This window comes from Phymastichus coffea, unplaced genomic scaffold (assembly GCF_024137745.1).
Source record: "Phymastichus coffea isolate CEN01 unplaced genomic scaffold, Cenicafe_Pcof_1.1 PCOF00007, whole genome shotgun sequence".
NCBI lineage: Eukaryota > Metazoa > Arthropoda > Insecta > Hymenoptera > Eulophidae > Phymastichus > Phymastichus coffea.
Genome location: NW_026706818.1, coordinates 1,270,535 through 1,290,290, shown reverse-complemented (window position 1 = coordinate 1,290,290; position 19,756 = coordinate 1,270,535). Strand labels below are relative to the sequence as shown.

Here is a 19,756-nt window from a genome sequence, read left to right as displayed (position 1 = left end):
CGCTATGAGGATAAAGGAGAATCTCAAAGGTCTCTTCAAATTATTAAGAAAATTAATAATTCGCAAGAAAATAAAAACATTCAGCATCTCAAGAGACCTACAATTAAAAAACATACACTGGACAGAAATAGAAAACATTCTAGCAACAACATTCGAAACTTCTAAAACTAAAATTATCATTTGCCTAAATTACATCGACTACGTAAAACTCACAGACCGAGACAATATATTCGACCAATATCACTCAAGCGCACTAGGAGGACATTCGGGAATCAACAGAACATGGAACAGAATAAAGAACAAATACTACTGGGAAAATCTGAAAACTGATATAGAGAACCGTATTAAAAATTGTGAAATTTGTCAAAGAAACAAACTAAAAAGAATAAAAACTAGACAACCAATGATAATAACGGACACTCCCATGAAAACATTCGACAAAATCGCAATGGACATAGTAGGACCTCTAAACGTTACTAATAATCAGAACAAATACATTCTTTCTATACAAGACCTACTCTCAAAATTCATAATAGTTGTTCCACTCATTGATCAAACCGCAGAAACAATTGCAGACGCCCTAATCAAAAGATTTATATGTATTTTCAGTTCACCAAAAGTAGTCCTCACCGACAGAGGAGCAAACTTTACAAGTAAAATTTTAAAAGCCATTGCTCGTAGATTTAAATTTGCAAAAATAGAAACAACCGCATTTTCACCACAATCAAACGGCTCCCTAGAAAGAGCACATCACCCCCTTTGTGAATATTTGAAAAATTTTTCTAGTAAAAAAATTGAGTGGGACAATTTATTAGAATTAGCCCAATTTCATTACAACACAAGCGTTCACAGCGCACACAGATTTACTCCGCATGAACTGGTCTTCGCCTATCCACCACGATTACCATCTAGTTAACCGTTAAAAACTTTAGAACAATTGCCAACATTCAATAATTATCTATCAACACTTATACAAAACATGCAGGATATTGCATGCTTAGCGAGAGAAAACCTCATAACAGCAAAAGAAAAATCAAAAAAATATTATGATCGCCACATAAACCCTTGCAATTTCAAAATAGGAGATCAAGTTTGGCTCATTAAAGAACCTAAACCAGGAAAATTAGAAAAGAATCACAACCTGGGTCCCTTTGAAATATTAAACATCACAGATAAATATAATGTAACAATAAATAAGGGTGGAAAACCGAATACAGTTCATGCTAATAAATTAATACTACACAAGAGTATATAAACTGATAAACCTTTCTCTGTTTTGGGACAAACAAATCATGTATTCAAAAATAACGTTATTCATTACATTCTTTCAAATTACTTATGCATACATTGGATATCACTGCGGCACCACAAACACTAACATCACAACATTCTCCCTACTGGACGCTGACGAATGCGACTTTAACACCGAAACCATAAATTCAATAATAGTAAATATAGAACTTATCCAAGCAGCCGAATTTAGAAATGTTCCAGTACATCAATGCAAAATTGAAATCCATCGGACAGTATACCAATGCGGATTATTCGGACGCTTCGAACCTGAACAAAACGGAGAACAAGAATACTTGTATGAATTGAGCCATGAACAATGCCAAACTATCCACGAAACGAGAATTTTTAAGTATGACAATTTTCATACAATTGCCGATTTGAAAATAAACGGCACAACAACCAAGGGCATAGACTTCGCTGGCGATGCAGGAAGCTGCAGCGGCGTAGCCTACGCAGACAGCTTCGGATCATGGAATAAGGTGCTTGTTCAAGGCACAATTAAAATCACATTAATACAAGCCTATGCGAAAATTTGTCTGAGTAATGACAAATTACATTTAAGCTCAGGAACGACGTGTAAATTTTCAGACACAACTTGCGTAGACTCTGATGGGGGTTATACATTTTGGGACATTTTACCTCAGGAAGAATGTTTTACTAACATTTATGATATTTTATATAAAGGTTCAGTAACAAAATATTTTAACACATACAATAACGATATAATATACATGGTAAACACTAGCGACACGACCTTTGCTTTAACAGCCAAAGATAAAATATTAAAATGTTACAGAGAGTTCATAAGAACAGAACACCCAAAACTCTTTATCGCGGAAGAAAACAATAACTTCAACAAATACAAATTCGATAAAGATACTGTTACTAGCAAAAGCAAGGTCAACATAGATTTATTCACATACGTAAATTCTAAATTTGTATATGTCGAAAAGCATTTGGGCAGACAGCTAATCGACCTTTACAGAAAAATCATTACAGATAGGTGCGAAGTAGAGAGGAAAACAATACAAAACTCCCTATCCCTCGCAACCCTCTCTCCTGACGAATGCGCATACAACATCATAAAGAAACCTGGATATATTGCCAGGATCGCAGGAGAAGCAGTTCATGTCATAAAATGCACCCCTACTGTAGTGAAGGCACAGCACCTTAGCGAATGCTACAACGAATTACCAGTAATTTCAGACAATGAAACCTGGTTTCTTACTCCAAAAACACATATCCTCAAAAGAAAAGGTACTCCAATAAACTGCAACTCCATAATACCAACATACTACAAAGTAAACAACAAATGGATAAAACTAACGCCCAAACTAATGGAAACAATACCACCACAAACACTCAAACCTAACACAAACATAAAATGGAAATTTGAATCCATAGATTCATTAGCAACTAGCGGCATATACTCACAACAAGAATTGGACCAACTACAACAACAAATAATGTTCCCCATGGAAAAAGCATCTCTGTTAAATATTATAGCTAAAGAAATATCAGGAGAAGGAACAACAAAGGACATTTTTACAGAAAATACACTTACAAAATTGGCTGAAAGCACGTGGAATCACATATTCAACAAACTAATCACGTGCGGATCAATCTCGTCAGTAATCATAATATTAATATTACTGCAAATAATAAATTTGACGATTGACACCATCATCAGAGGATATACGCTGCAAATGGTTTATGGCTGGTCTATGAACCTACTATGGACCTTCTTCAGCTCAATAACCCACCTGCTAAGGATACTCGGACGACAAAACCATGAAAGTATGACAACAAATAACAAACAAAACGTAGAAATTCAACTAGACACAATACACACAAACCTGAACGACACAGACGTCAAGATACAAATTTACCCTGATACCCACTGTCCTATTCCTCAACAAAACTTACCTCTCGAATCAACAATAATCAAATACAAACATGACCTATTTTCAACAAAAGTCTAATTATCGTGTTGTTCAGTACACCAAATGCTTTACGTCATGGCCACATTTTAAGCGGGCAGGGTAGCGAGATATTCACTTTAGGAACCTAAATTAAAAACAAATTTCTTATCTAAAAAACAAAAGAAAAAAAAAGATTTGTTTTTACAAAATTACAATTCTGTTGACAAATATAATTACACTTATATACAATTACAATTATATCGATAGTCTACACTTGGACCTATAATTACATTGTAAAACTCACTAAAAACCTCCACACATACTCGACGAAAACCGTTACAATACACTAACAAATCATAAAAAAATAATTCCCGAAGATTCCAAGTATCTTCGTCTGGACCGTACTCACTCAAGAAGAAGGCCGTCTGCGTGACTCGATCGCAATGCCTCAGAGTACGCACTAATTTCCATCTCTGAAACTAACAAGCAAACAAGAAACAAATTAATCAGATATATAAATATACCACTATACAAATATACATTGTAAAACACTTACATCTATTCTCACATATTTTCGGGTTCCGGGCTTAGGCGCGACTGGTAAAGGCAAGCCCTCCCGTCTGGCTTTCTTTACCGCACGGGAATGCTGCCAATCCGCAAACTAGACAAAGGAAAATATATAATGATAATAATAACAACGAATAAGAAAAAAAAATAGAAACTAAGTAACAAGAACCACAATCAATTTGTAAAATACTTACGCAGGCCATCAAATGACGCTTCCTTGGAAATCCAAACATTATAAATTACAAGTCAAAATTGAACTGTACAAAGTCGAGCAACCACGCTCCTTATATACTAATTAAAGTGCACACATCGCAAAATTTCTGTATAAACCGCTAGTAGCTTTGAATTTCAGAAGTACTTTTTTTGTCTTTTTTGCAAACATTGCAATATCTTAGGCCCTGGGGTGTTACGTCTTACGACGCATCCTTTTTGTAACAAATGCACATTCATGAAATTCAAAACTGTTAAAATACTCGCACGTCAGCAAAAAGCTGACGAAATACGAGGTAAATGACACGCCTAAATAAAGTCACCAAACGCAAAATTTATATTCAGCAAAAACAAAATGTCACACCATATCGCAATACTGACCTGAAAAGAGCTATAAAAGATATGAAAAGGAATGAACAAATTACTCTCGGCAGTTGATCAGTAGTCCGTCAGTCAGTCAATAAGTACCTGTAAGACTCAACTCCGTACACACCGGTCCGACAATTGGTGGTTACTATACTTAATAAACTCGCGATGTGATGTTCGTATCACTTATAAATAAAATAATTCGAACTCTCGTAATCTAGCTAATGAGTAAGAATTTGTTTCGAATGATTTTAGTCTAATTGTCAAGAAAATAGATAAATGAATCAAATATAATAAATAAGTAAATCAAATATACATAAGTAAGTGCAATATATCGAGGAAAGTCAGACAATGCCCTAGTTTCTTATGGTGCGAATTGTCCCATAAGCAGAGCTAAAGTCTTTCTTTGATAGGATATAATTCGGCCCAAGTTTCTTATAGCGCGAGATTAATCACATCTTGCTTAGTTAATCACAATGAGAGAAAGAACTTAGGTATTAATCCAAGTTTATTCAGACTCATGCGCTCACCTTGCAAGGCTAGAAGTGAATGCTAGCCTGTGCAAAGGTAGGCCTATTTATACACAGATTTTCTCGCTTATTATTGCAGGAGAGATTTCATCGAAAATTCGAGAGACATTCGCGAATTTTGAGAAATAAGTTTTCTTAATTTACAAGTAAATAACCATTAATATTAAGTTTTTAACACATGTAAATTTTACAGAATTTGTTATTTGTTGATTTTATACAACATACAATTATCGCCAATAATGTCGTCAAAAGTTATTAACTAATAAAGTTAATTAACGTGATATTACATTATTTACAATAGAAAATTATTAAAATTTCATATAACTTTATAGTTGATTAATTTTGGAAGTATTTTCCAAAATTAATTATTTAAATTAATTAATAACATTTGAATTATGACTAATTCTTCATCTTTGTAACGGTTTTTTCTAATCTTAATATGCAATTATTAGATTAATTATCTAAGATTTCTAAATCATAAAGTTATCATTATCAAGTATTAACTTAATATTTTCGTTCTATATATGGCTTATTGTTTAAATAAATTATTAATTGTTTATTTATTAATAACAGTTATTATACAGCTGTTATTAATGAAACCAATTCTTACTCATGTTCTATGTTTATTCACTTTGCGTATAACTTATTTACATTTTTGTAATATTTCATATGTTAATAAATAAATCAACTTTGCATATTGATATTCATTATTAATTTATAATTGAATGAGATATTATGAATCTACATGTTAAAATCTATATAATCGATACTTTGTTATATTAAAATTATCTATAATTAACATATTTTTCTTAATATCATGAATCATTATATCTATGTCTATTATTTTGTGACGTCACGCTGTTTATTTTGATTCGACTCTTATTTGTACACAGTTGCGTAAACAGTGAGGTAGCGCCGCTTAATGTATTGTTTTGACTAAACAGATAAATACGTTAGACTAGTTGCAGTCATTTACTAAATAGCTCATAAATAGGACCGTTACATAACCCCCTCTTGAGACTGAATGATTTCTGATAAGAAGTCTCATGAATGAGTTCCTTATGAGCTTTTTATTATATATGTGTTTTAAAATTTATATTGAGGGAGGAAGATAAAGTTCTTTACATCGGATAACCATCCAAGTTGATTTTATCCCTCCTTGTCTCAAAATTATTAGCACATTTTCTCCAATATTTACATATATTGTAAATTTGTTTGGAGTGAAGATAAATCTTCTAGTAGCTAAAATTGGTATGGATTTACAGGTAATGTCTGTTTTGTGTAATACTTCGTGTGCTGACATAAATCGCAACGATTTATTGTTACAGCTACTTTTTTACGAAGTTTGTAGATATAAAAATTTTCCTGTAACATCTTTGTAATTTTTCTTTTTCCAATATGATCATAAACTTCATGTAATTCTTATTTCTGGCAATAATAATTTGTTGTTAATTTTATCTTTTTTATATACTAAATTTTTATAAACTATGTATCTATGATTAAAATTTTCTTTATTTCTTAAATTTTGTATAAAACCATCATTTTGTTGTAATGACTCCATATTCTTGAAGTATTTCATTAAATTTCGTGAAGGTTCTTTCATCAACATAGCAATCTGAATTTCATCTGTATAGTTATTACTGCAGTCTGTGATATGTCTAGATAGAAAATCGGCGGCTTTATTCTTATTTCCTGGTAGATACACATACGTAATGTTGTAGTCTTGAAGAAACAAGCACCACCTCACTAATCTTGCATTTGTAAATTTACAAGTCGTTAAAAATTTTAACGCTTCGTGATCAGTACGAATTATTATTTCTTTCGCACCTCTTAGATACGTTTCTAATTTTAAACATGACCAAGCTACAGCTAATAATTCTTTTTCAGTAGTAAAATAATTTAATTCTGCTCCTTTTAAAGTTCTAGATATAAATGTTATAACTTCTTCATTACCTTCATTATTTAATTGTGACAAAGCAGCGGCTATAGTATGATAACTGGCATCAGTAGTTAATATGTAAGGTTTATTAGGATCAGGAAATTTTAAAGTAATTGTATCAATAAATATTTTTTTCACGTTATTGAAAGCTGTTTCATGCTCAGGTAACCATTGATAGCCTTTACTTTGTTGCAATAAATTCATTAAAGGTCTACATATTTCAGCATAATTTTTTGCAAATTTTGTATAGAAATTAACAAATTCAAGAAAGCTTTGCAAGCTTTTCAAATTTTTCGGAGCTTTATAATTTTGAATTATTTCTAATTTGCTTTTTTGAGCTTTTATACCTTGTGGAGTTATAATATATCCCAAAAATTCAATTTCTTCTTGAACTAATTTAGACTTTGAAAATTTCAATGTATAATTATCTCTTCGACAACATGTAAATAACGTTCGTAAATGATAAATATGTTCATTGAAGGTTTTAGGAATACATAGTATATCATCCACAAATGGTAGAATGAATTGTTTTAAATCGCCAATTGACAAATTTAAAGCTCTTATTAAAGCTGCTGTACTAGTACATGTACCGAAAGGAACTACATTAAATTCGTAGGTGTTGCCCTCGATAATAAATGCTGTATATTTTTTACTTTCTTCATCGAGAGGAATCTGCCAAAAACTACTTGTCAAATCAAAACTAGAAATAAACTTTACTCCGAAACAGTGTTGAAAAATATCATCCATATGTAGTGGGGCTTCATAATCTTTAACTAATTTTTTATTTAATTTTCGAGCATCTAAACAAAATCGCACTGATCCGTCTTTTTTAATGCTTATAACAATTGGATTAATATAATTACTAATTGATCGACGAATAACGCCATCTCTTAGCATTTCTTTGATTGCAATTCAAACATTTTCTCGATAATTTAACGGTATAGGATACTGTTTTGAGAAATATGGCTCTTTATCTTATAAAATCAATTTATGAGTATATACTTTCAATAAACCTAATTTTTTACGAAATACATCTTTAAACTCGTACACAAGCGAAGCTATCTCATTTTTTTGAGCATCGGTAAGGTTAGAGCTTTCATCAACTTTCTCATCAATTTCCCCTCGAGTTAGATTTTCAGAATCATCATTTGTGATGCCTGCATCTATTTCATTACGAGTTAGATCAATGAGTGAAGGTATGTCATCCCCAAAATCCGAGACAGTATCATACTGAATAGTTAAGCTTTGATATGTACTTTCATGTATAAATGCATCGTTATATTTCATGTTTTCCAAAGTATTATTAATTTCAAAATAAATTTGCACTTTAAATGTGTCAAGTTTGAGCTTTATATTTTTCATAGTATCATAACCGATAATACAATCTTTTATTAATCTAGGAATAATTATGAAGATAATATCAATGTATTGACTACCCCATTTTACATTCAAATAAATTTGCTTTTTCAATCTCATCGATTTTTGGCCTGTAGCTACCTTAATAACGTGTCCACTAATCGGAAGAGTAGGTTTATCTTTAAAATTACTTAAGTTTTGATTGTAAAATTCTTCTGAAATAGCAGAAACTTCACTACCCGAATCAAGTAGAGCTTTTACTGGAATGTTTTCTAATAAAAGAAATATTGCAGGACAAATTCTGCCCCCATTGCTATTATCGTTATTTGATAATTCACCGTTAATTTCACGTCTAGGATCTTCAAAAATAGTTAATAATTCTTTTGATAATAAATCGTTACTTGATTTTATTGTTGCAACTCGTTGCAAGCTTTTGCATTTATCCGATTTCCGAGAAGCAACATTTACTCGTTTCCCGAGGAAGTACTAGGTACATCTTGTAAAATCGGTTTTGCAATATTCTTATTTTTATTTGCTTTATTATTCTTATTATTCGACTTACTATTTTCAATTGTTATGCTATTAATTTGTTGTTCTCCGCCGCTATCTTTTTGAGCATGACGTGAACTAATATAATCATCATTATCCAAAGAAGATAAAATTTTAATAAATTCTGATATCTTTTTTATATGTGTAATAGCGTCGGCGTGGAATGCCGATATTTTCACTACTATTACCAATTATTTATAAAAGGGGGACGGCAAAGGAGGCGGTGTATCGCTCCAAGCAAAGCAGGAAGGAGAACAGCGGGCAATTAACTTCACACACAATTCGCTAACACACGTTTATTATAAACGCACTACCCCGAGTGCCGACGAGAATACAAATCACTTATTACTATTAACACGCGAGCTTATTCTAAACGAGATGACCGGCACGTTAGCGCCATGTCACCTCGTTAACCGGCTTAAACAATTACTTAAATCATGAAGTGAATACCAGCCTGTGCAATAGTAGGCGTATTTATACACAGATTTTCCCGCCTATTTTCGCAAGAGAGTTCTCTTCGAGAAGTTTTCGAATCTTCAATTTACAATATTTACAATAGAAAATTATTAAAATTTTATATAACTTTATCGTTTATTAATTTTAGAAGTAATTTCTAAAAAGAAATATTCAAATTAGTTAATAGCATTTGAATTATAACAAATTTTTATATTTGTAACGGTTTTTTCTATAATTTTATAACGCAATTTCTAGATTAATTATCTAAGATTTATAAATTACAAAGATACCATTATAATATAAGTATAAAATTAATGCTTTCGTTCTATATACAACTTATTGTTTAAATTAATTATTAATTATTTATTTATTAATAACAGTTATTATTAAGCTGTTATTAATGAAACCAATTCTTACTCATGTTCTTTAATTATTCATTTTGAATATGGACTATTTACATTTTTCTAATAATTCATATTTATAGTGTAATAAATAAATTAACTTTGCATATTAAAATTCATTATTATTTAATAATTAAACGCAATTCGTATTACTATATTCTAAATCTACGTACTAAAATCTGTATAAAAAATACTTTGTTATATCAAAAATACATCTAATTAACATATTTTTCTCAAATAACAAAAATCATTATATCTATATCTATTACTTTGTGACGTCACGCTCCTTATTTGGTTATGAAATTAGACTCTTGTACTAAGACAATCGAATGATCGGTGAGGTGGCGCCGTTTAATGTGCTAATTTGTGTAAACAGATAGATGCGTTTGACGGGTTGTGGTGATTCAATGACATAATAAACTAGCTTATAGATAGGACCATTACATTATATTTTATTTCATTTAGATTAATTAAGATGTCGAATTGAGGGTTTTATGATTCTTTTTTGATCACATTTTTATTATTTTTGTTTATTATCTCATTTGTTTTTACTATATAAACACACGTCTCATTATTTTGGCTTTTTAGAATCAATCTCTCCAAGCCACCCGGTTCAAACAATATTGATGAGGATTTTATTATTTTATTTCTTATCTGTATAATTCTTTTCCAGTAATTTATAATAATACCGGTTTTTAAGTTAAAATCGTTATCCAAGATCAGGTTGCTTGCCAAAAAGGGCAATATAAGGAAAACGAATTGAAGAATGTCTCCGTCAATGTCCATTTTAAGAAAAGTTTGCTTTTTAATGAATGTTTGTTTTTTGTCTATTGCCACAGAAACTACCATATTGGTTATGGGAAGTTCTAATAAATTATGTGACTTTTTTAATTCATTGTAAAATTTTTCAGATATCGCACTGTTTGACTACCGGTTTCTATTAACGACCATACAATTATATATATATATATATATATATATATATATATATATTAGATAATATGTGAGGTGATTATGGGACTTTCTTTAACAGATTCTACTTATTTCGGGGGTCCTAATTATTTATGTCTTTGTTGAATTCATCGATGATATCGTCATAATATTGACGCGCTGACAAACCGCAGCTCAACGCGCCGAATTGTGGTTTAAATGATTTTGCTGTTCGTTCCTGTCTTTGCTTATATTTGCGTTATTACTACTGATGCTGGGTAAGGGAATCGCGTATCTGGGATTAACGAAGGTAGCCGTTGTGCGTCACTCAATCTATTACTTATTTGGTTGTTTTGATTTGTGTAATTTTGAATAGATGAACTGCGTCCGTGACTGCAACTCCAGGGTTTTCGAAAATTATTTCTGCCCCGATAGTTGAAATAATTTTGTTTTTATTGCATTTTAAATTGATTGATTTGAGCATCTTCCTGAATATTGTGATACGGATTTTCGTATATTTTTGATTTGCCGTTAAATAAGTTATTTAAATTTACTATTGCTTTTATGATATTATCTGAATTATTATAATATATTAATGCTAAGCTCTTTCGTGATGAGGTAGGAAACTGCTTAATGATTGAGAAATTTTTTTCATATTGTGTTAGCTTTGATCTCAAGTAATTTACTTGTTTAAGCTGTTTGTAATAATAAATTTGTAGGCTTTTATACTCTTTGCTATTAAATCTTTTGCTAAGCCATTTATGCTTGAAATTAATTTGTATTGTCGTACTATAAAATTTGCCTTGAAAAACTAACTATTAAAGTTAGAAATATTATTGTAAACATTGGTCAAGTACAAAAGAAATTTCAGAAGGAGTTTGCAACAGCTAACCATGTATTATTATCTAGATTAGATAGATATAGATTATCTATTGCTAAAATGTAAGGAAATTTAAAAAATATATATCTAAATCATCAATAAAATATTTATCAATCAAGAAAATATAAAACATTAAAGCTATTGTAACCATACGCTACAAAATATGGAAAAAATTCAGTCTACAAGGAAATAACTAATGTCTCGACATACTTGCTTATTTATTGAAATCTTACAATAATCGAAAACATCGTACAATAGATATGAAGCCTGAAGATGTGACTAAAAAAATTAAATACAAGTGCTGAAACGATTCTCTTATGGCCCATATCTTTTCAAGAAACCGAAATTCTGAGTATGCTATAAACTATGAGTTAGCAAGTCTAAACATGTTTGTGAAAATAGATATACCCTCAATTTGTCTTCAGAAATTTTTACTATCAAGCGTATTTCGAAAACAAAACCTATAACATACCATTTACTAGATTACTAAGAAAATTTGATTGTTGGAGGTTTCTACGAACGAGAACTACAGAAAGCCGTGTATTCCACGGTCTATCTCGTGGAATAAGTTTTGAAGAAACGAGACAATAAAGTCTATGTGAAATGGTTAGGATTTGACTACTCACACAATTCATGGATTAATAAAGCAAGTATGATTGATTGAAACACGCAATTATATTTTACCATATAAAAAACGCTTTATTGTAGTAAAAAAATTATTACATCATTCTACAAATATTAATTTTCATATAACAAAATTTTTTTTTTAATGGAGAGAGCTCCGACCTTCGGTCTCATATGCGAGATATTTCCATTTAACGTCACTTGTGAGTCCATTAAAACAAGTTGAAATATGTATAACTATCCATAACTCATTAACCTGTTCCCCAAAGGATTAACTTTATTGGAATAAAATTAAAGATATTCTAATTACAACGAAAGGAGAATTTAGATTTTAATCTATCACATCCATGATACTTTAAATATAAAGTATATCTTTAAACATTTTCAGACATTTTGATATACAGATGATAGTAAATTGCTCCTGAAATTCATTCTGAGAGAATGAATTGAAATTCATAATCGAGTTCAAGAATGATCCTCAATTTCTTTTGTCTCATGCCTGTCACTAGACGATTTTGATACCTTCATCAGTCATGAAACCTTTATATGGAATCTAAATTATATAGAAACATTATATCACTGACTACTTTTAACTCTTCTCCAAAAGGAAAAAATTTTTTTTCTTTCCTTAATGACCAGAGTTCTTGAATTCAAAATTTGATCCTTCGTGATGTAGGAATAGTTCTTTCTTCTTACAAGCTTCGAGGAGTTTCTTCAACATGTTGTTATCCTTTTTAAAAGCCAAGCTCACTCTTTTTGGTAAGAAAATATAAAATTCTGTATCAATAGTAATAAAAATGCTGAATTCGTTTTTAGTTGTTAGCCATCTCAATTTAGAAATCACATAGTTGAAATCTTTATGTAATTGCGAGATGGTTTTTTTAAGTTGGAAGGCCGATGTAGCAATGTTAGTGATTGAAGAAACATTCATTCTACAACAATAAAACATAAATAGATTAATTCGATCTACTTTTCTATTGGGAAATGATGAAAAAATTACATATAAAACTTACTTTTACTAAACAATTATTCGAGATTGACTAGAGGAAAAGAATATAACTGCTGTTTCAAGCGAGTATTAAACAACTGTGATGGACTGGAGTGAGCTCTCGCATTTGTGAGCAGCATGCCTTCCTCTTTCTTCTTCGTTATTTTTCAACCATAGTCGCTTTGTAATAGGCTCTTTTTCCTCCCCACTGCAAATAGCTTATTTTAAGCAACATCTTCCAGCGATGAGCCTAGAACTAAATAATTGAATAATTTATTGACGTTGAATCCACGCAAATTAGCTGGCTTTATCTAGCTTACATAAGCTTGTGCATTATGTGAAATTTATGTCTCTAACTATACACTAAAAAGTAGATCTGCTTTATAAGTAGGTAAAGTGTCATAATAGAGAATGTATAAATGTTCTAGCTCTATACGATAATATAAAATCAATGTAAGAATATCTTTTACAATGACAGTTTCATTCTCAAGGAAATTGTTGTAATGATCATAAATTGAAAAAATTTCAGAATTTTATTTATTTTAAGATATTATAATCAATTTGTATCCGCAAACCAAAATATCAAAATAAATTTACAGACTCTGCTTATGCAGAAAGATATATGGGTTCGTCAAATGTTACCGACAACTATCAGGGATATGCGGAAGCTGACCTTGTAAATAAAGTCGATTATTTGCGTGAGAAAATGTTCTACTTAGTTCATGGCACTGCTGACGATAATGTACACTTTCAGCAATCTATGATTCTAGCAAGACATCTTGCCAAGAAAGGGATTCTATTTCGACAACAGGTATTTTGTTAAATTATGTTTTCCAAAGCAAATAAATTAAATAATGAGCTTCGGTACATATATAATAATATTTATAATAGATATATAATAATATGTAGAATAATATGTATAATATGACTAATAATATGTATAATAATATGTATAATAGGTTTATCCAGATGTAAGTCATAGTTTAGCTGGAGTTAAGGAGCATCTTTACTTATCTATGGCACACTTTTTAGACGATTGCTTTAATAAACAAGTACCTACTGATTCAAGAGCTGGCTTAAGTAGTGGTGGCTCGGTAATTTAATGTAATTTATTTGTTATTCTTGAATTGAATAAAGTATATTTTGTATATACTAGAATAATTACATTTATAGTATGATATTATTCCATTTTTATCTAGAAAAATATTAATAGATGTTAAATATAAATTCTAACATTTCTTGTCTACTTACCTAATAGTATAAAATAATTAAAAAAAATAAATTAAAAAAAAAGAAGTAATGTTTTCCCATAAGGTTAGAAAAACGTTCCATGAATGTTTCGTAAACGTAGATTTTATCCGCAAATTCCGAAAGCTATATTCAATAATATTTTTTCAAACGTGCAGAAAACGTTTAAATAACATTTCCATAGTTTATTAAACACGTCTTTTAATCGTAAAGGTAATGTTACATTTTATAATTTTTTAAACGTCAAAAAATCGTTAATTAAACGTTTTCTAATCAGAAAAAATTCTTAAAAAAAGTTAACATACGTGATACGAACGCTGAATAAACGTAATATATCCGTCTTCTTTTTGAAGGTGTTGACAAAAAGTTAAAAAAGCGTTAATTTTTCAGAATAATTAGAAATGAAAATTTTCCAGTCACGTTTTCGAAATATCTAGGAAACATTATACTTTTAAAAAAAGTTACGAAAGCGTTAGTTTCACGTTAGTTTTTAAGAAAAATTTCTAGAAATACGTGTGTTATGAACGCTTTTAAACCCTTGGATAAACATTACATATGGTTTCTTTTTAAAATGTAAAAAAAATTATTGCAAAAACTTGTTTTAAATGATATTAAGTTCAATAATTATCGTAGAATCTTAATTTAATAATAACTTTTTTACGTAAGAGACTCCTTGAAGAATTAACCCATGCGCCTTTTTTTCAGAAGTCGTATGATATGCCTAACACCTTAAAATTTAGACTCTCTCTTTCTCTCCCTCTCGCTCACTCCTTAAACAGTAACTCTTCAATAGCTTATTCTAAATTTAGGACTACTAATATAAAGCTGAAAAGAAAAACTTCTATAGATACAAATATTTTACTGGAAATTTTTATTATAAGTTATGTTGATTTGAATTTTTCAATTGAACATTATTAAATTAAAAATATGAATAATAATTACAATTTTTTCAAAATATAATTTATTTACATACATCATTTAAATTAAATAATATTGAATTATCGCATTTTTCATTAAATGATAAATATTGTAATTAAGGTTGATAAATATGTATCGTAAGGTTTCCCTGCTAAAAATAATTCATTGGAAATTATTGAAATGGATTAAACTTTAATAAGTCTCAATCGTTTCTAATGAATGAACGATTTTCAATTCAGGCTAGGATTAAAGTTGAATCTTTTCTAGTACAATAGAATCCTAATTATAATTAAAACGAAGATTTAGGATTATTTGTAATCCTTTCTAATCATTTTCAATGGCGCTGTCAACGAAAACTATTTTAATAACATTTTGTACAATAATTTTTAATATTTCTCAATATTTTCTAATGAAATATAATGTTTAATCACATTTAATTGAATAATTATGTATATATTCTAATAAATGTTCTATATTCAAACCTGAATAACATGTAATCGACTATTATTTAATACTTTTCAATATTTTCTTATAAAACATAATATATTTGATGTAATATTTTTTAATATTTTCCAATATTTTCCAATATAATATAATTAATAGCTCTTCTGCACCCTGGCGGTGCACAAAACGTCTTAGGTCCTCATGCACTTGAGACTAGAGATCTTCAGCGAACCGCCAGGCACTCTTCATCTCGTTGAGCCCCAGACGTACATGTCTGAAGTCGAGGAGGAGAGTCTGCTGCTCTGGGATAAGGAGGTGGTTGCAGACCCCGTGCTGAACCCCACAGATCTCTCTGGGTCCAGGGTAGTGGCTCGCACTGTCCGAAGTCTGGGGTACGCCGGACTTAAGGGTCGGCATCCCCTGGTCCACGGTGGACTTGGGACGCTTGATCTCTTCCTGGTCCTCCGTTTGGATCGAAACGTCCCGAGAAGCCTTCTTCGGGTTACGCGTTCCCTCGCTTTTACATGCGTGAACGCCCTGGTCCTCGCCGGTTACCGCTCCCTTTCCGTCTCTTGTTCAGGATAATCGGCCCAACCGTCCTTTGTACGACAGGTACGATCTTTCGAGGCATACCTCTCCCTCTAAATTCCTTTTAGGGGAGAGTTGTCGCCTTCTGTCTGACCGCTGACCGTCTCTGAGACCTTCCAAGGTCAACCTCGACCTCTTTTGGTTGGTGCGGATACCGGTAAATCCGACGTCTCGGTGGGATTGTTACCTACGGCCGTGGAAGCTGCTATTTCGATTCGCTCGCTCAATAAATCCCCGCCCGGTTCTTCGCATGCTCTCGCGGAATCGCTGGTCTCCAACGGTTCTGAATCATGCGGCTCGCAAGGCTCGCTGTTGGTCGCTTCCTCGCTTTCACTCAATAACCATCAGCCCGCAAAGTGCCCTTTGTTCCACTTTGTATTGCTGACATACCGGACAACTCATCACGTAATACCTAACCTGATCATACATCTTAGGCCAGTAGTACAAGCGCTTGGCCCTGGAGAACGTACGCTCTCGTCTTTGATGCCCTGCTGTCGGAGCCTCATAGACCTCCTGGAGCACTTGGTGCCTTTTCTCTCTAGGCACTGCAAGCTTCCACGCTTTCTCGTTGTCGATGGATCCTTCACCGTGCTCATCAGGCTGATAGTGATACAGCCTCCCTCCAACTACCTTCCATGTAGGGTGTGAATGTGGGTCTTGGCATACCTCCTGGTATTGCTGCAAATACCTGGCATCAGTGGTCTACGGCCGACTATTTATGGCACTCACTTTTAGTCCCCTCCTCCTCATAGGCCCTAGACAATGCGTCCGGCACCACATTGAGATCTCCCCTTCGATATTCAATATCGAAGACATTGCCTTGCAATGCTGGCCAACGCGAAATCTTCCCGTGGGATTTCTCATACTGTGGAGCCATTTCAGGCAACTATGATCAATGATGACCTTGAAGTGATACCCTTCAATGTATGGCCGGAACTTTCCAATGGCTCATACCACTGCCAAGCACTCTCTCTCGGAGACTGTATAGTTCTTCTCAGCGCTGTTGAGTAAAAGGCTGGCCTATTCGATTACACGCTCCTCTCCATCGACATCCTGCGTGAGGACCGCCCCGATCCCACTGTCACTGGCATCAGTTTGTAGTACAAACTGACCTCAAGGATCGGGTGGTTGCAGTATTGGGGCAGAAGTCATAGTCTCCTGCCACCTCGTGAAAGCTCGCTCTTGCTTCTCCTCTCAGGAAAAACGTACATTCTTCTTCTTCAGGCGGGTTATAGCTTCAGCAATCATGGCGAAGTCCTGTATAAAACGTCTATACACCGACGTCATACCCATGAATCGCTTTACCTATTGGACTGTCTGTGGTGTTGGATAATCCAGTATCGGTCCTATCTTCTCGGGATCTGGTCTTACTCCGTCTTGGTTCACGGGAATTCCCAAGTACCTTACTTCCGTCTTCCAGAAGTGGCTTTTGGCTTTGTTGATGGTTAGGCCCGCACTCAGAAATATTTTTAATACCTTTTTCAGGTACCGCTTATGCTCCTCAAATGACGACGAAACCACAATTACGTCGTCGAGGTAAGCTAAAGCGAATGGATCCATATCCGGACCTATCACTTTATCTATCAACCTCTGAAAGGTCGCCCCCGCGTATGACAGTCCAAAGGGTATTCTCTTGAATTGAAAATACCCAATCCTGGTACTGTAAATGCCGATATCGGGCGCGATTCTTCCTTTAGCGGAATCTGATGGTACGCACTACTTAAGTGCAGCGTGAATATGAACTTGGCATCCCTTATCCGTCTTAGGATGTTGCTCATATATAGCAAAGGATAGGCATCTGGTTTGATTATTGCGTTTACATTTTGATCATTTGCGCAGAACCTATATTTTCCATCAGCTTTCTTTACCGTCACCACTGGACTTGACCACCCGCTGGGCGCCTTGTTCGATTACATCTTTTTCCAGAATATCCTTGACCAGACCATTTCCAACATCTATTTTGTTATCAATCCCCACGGTACAGCCTAAAACCTCTTCTCCGTTAGAAATCGATCTTCTGACGAGGTCCTCAATTTCCTCAAGCTGTGTTTCCGTGACCTCCCACAGTTCTACCGGTGTGAGAAATGCCGTAACATCAATTCCCGCCACTTCCATAGGTACTTTGATCTGGGCGTTCTTCAGTCATAATTTATCCTTATCGGGATCTAAAACTTCGTGGAACTCTCTTATAAAGTTCGTGCCTACGTAGCAGTCATCCGTGAACAGTGACGTAATAGCGACTCCAATTTTCCTTGTGATTCCCCCTACCTTAAAGGGAAACATCACGAGACCAATGATGGGGCATGGACGCCCGTCAGCGAGCGTTGAATCGCCCGCCCTGGTCATATTCAGTCCGAGTTCCATTTCCGATGCCAATCAGCCCTAACTAACCCATTACCATACATGAGGCGCCGGTATCACAGAGTGCTCCGATCTTAAAGTCATCTATGTCTACCCACAACCACCATCTGGTCTCATCCTCTGGGTCGTATCCACGAGTCGCATTCTCTCCTTCATTTATCGTGCTTCTCGGCTTTTTTCCTTTCGCTGCTGCTACGCCGATGGGCTTGCTCCTTAGACAAGGAAACTTTTTGTGTGGAGGGGCCCGAACCCTTCGGTTCTTCGGGTTGATCGATCGTCATACTAATCGAGCCTTCTCCCTCCTCCACAACTTGTATGTGGCCACCTGGTCCTCTTAAGATGATGACCCCCCTACTCTGTCGAGGGCTGACATCGGGCTCGATCGCTTTCTGCTCCTTTGTACTGCTAGGTCCCGGACCCTCTTTATAAAACATGGATATTCAATAAGGGCATACAAACAAACGTTGGAAAATTCGTATCTCAGAAAATTTTTCAAATTTTTCGACATGCGGGGATTCATTTGATTCGTCAACTCTTCTACTTTCAAGAAAAATATTGTCCATTTATAAAAAGTGACAGCTACCGGGTGTACTCTGACGATATTGGTACGCTTTTAGGGTCAATTTGATGCTCATATTCCGAGCACTGTAACTTGGCCAATTTTCAATATTTTTGAACCAACCGCATGTCATTTTTTTTGTCTTTTTAAGACCTGTAATTTGAGGCTCGGCGCATCTCAATGGCCGCATTAAAACTAGAGATATAGCCGTTTGAAAAATGACCATTTTTTGAAAAAATCGAAATCGCCAATTTTTGAAATCGTTTTATTTGAAAATAAAAAAGGGTCATATCGTGAAAATTTCAGAGCCTGTTCTACTCAAGATTTATCTAATTCTAACAAGATTTATCAAATTTGTTCACTTATTAACTAACTGTTAAGTCAAAATAATTAGAAAAATTCAGGTCTCTTTTTACTAAATCTAAAAAGTAAATACTTAAATAATTAAAAATAGATAAATAAATTATTCAAATATTTGAATTATGAATATTATAATAAATAATATGTAATCTTGAATTTTCACTTGAATTCTTGAAATATCCTTCTGTAACGGTCAAGTTTGATCTGTTTCTTGAATATGTTAGGGTATCTAATTGAAATCTAGACAATTAGTCCACTCAACAGAGA

The 19,756-nt window shown here is 33.1% G+C and overlaps 1 protein-coding gene across 9 annotated transcripts in view; it reads left to right on the top strand.

The window, feature by feature from the left end:
• The window catches only part of LOC131669021 (inactive dipeptidyl peptidase 10), a 1,674,792-nt gene extending 1,660,662 nt beyond the window's left edge, over positions 1–14,130 (top strand). For all 9 annotated transcript variants that reach the window (XM_058943594.1, XM_058943586.1, XM_058943627.1 and 6 more), the window contains 2 exons: positions 13,611–13,822; positions 13,971–14,130. In XM_058943594.1, the coding sequence (XP_058799577.1) occupies positions 13,611–13,822; positions 13,971–14,114 (356 nt within the window). In that variant the 3' untranslated portion in view covers positions 14,115–14,130. The remainder of the gene's footprint in view (positions 1–13,610; positions 13,823–13,970) is intronic.
• The last annotated feature ends 5,626 nt before the right edge of the window (positions 14,131–19,756 follow it).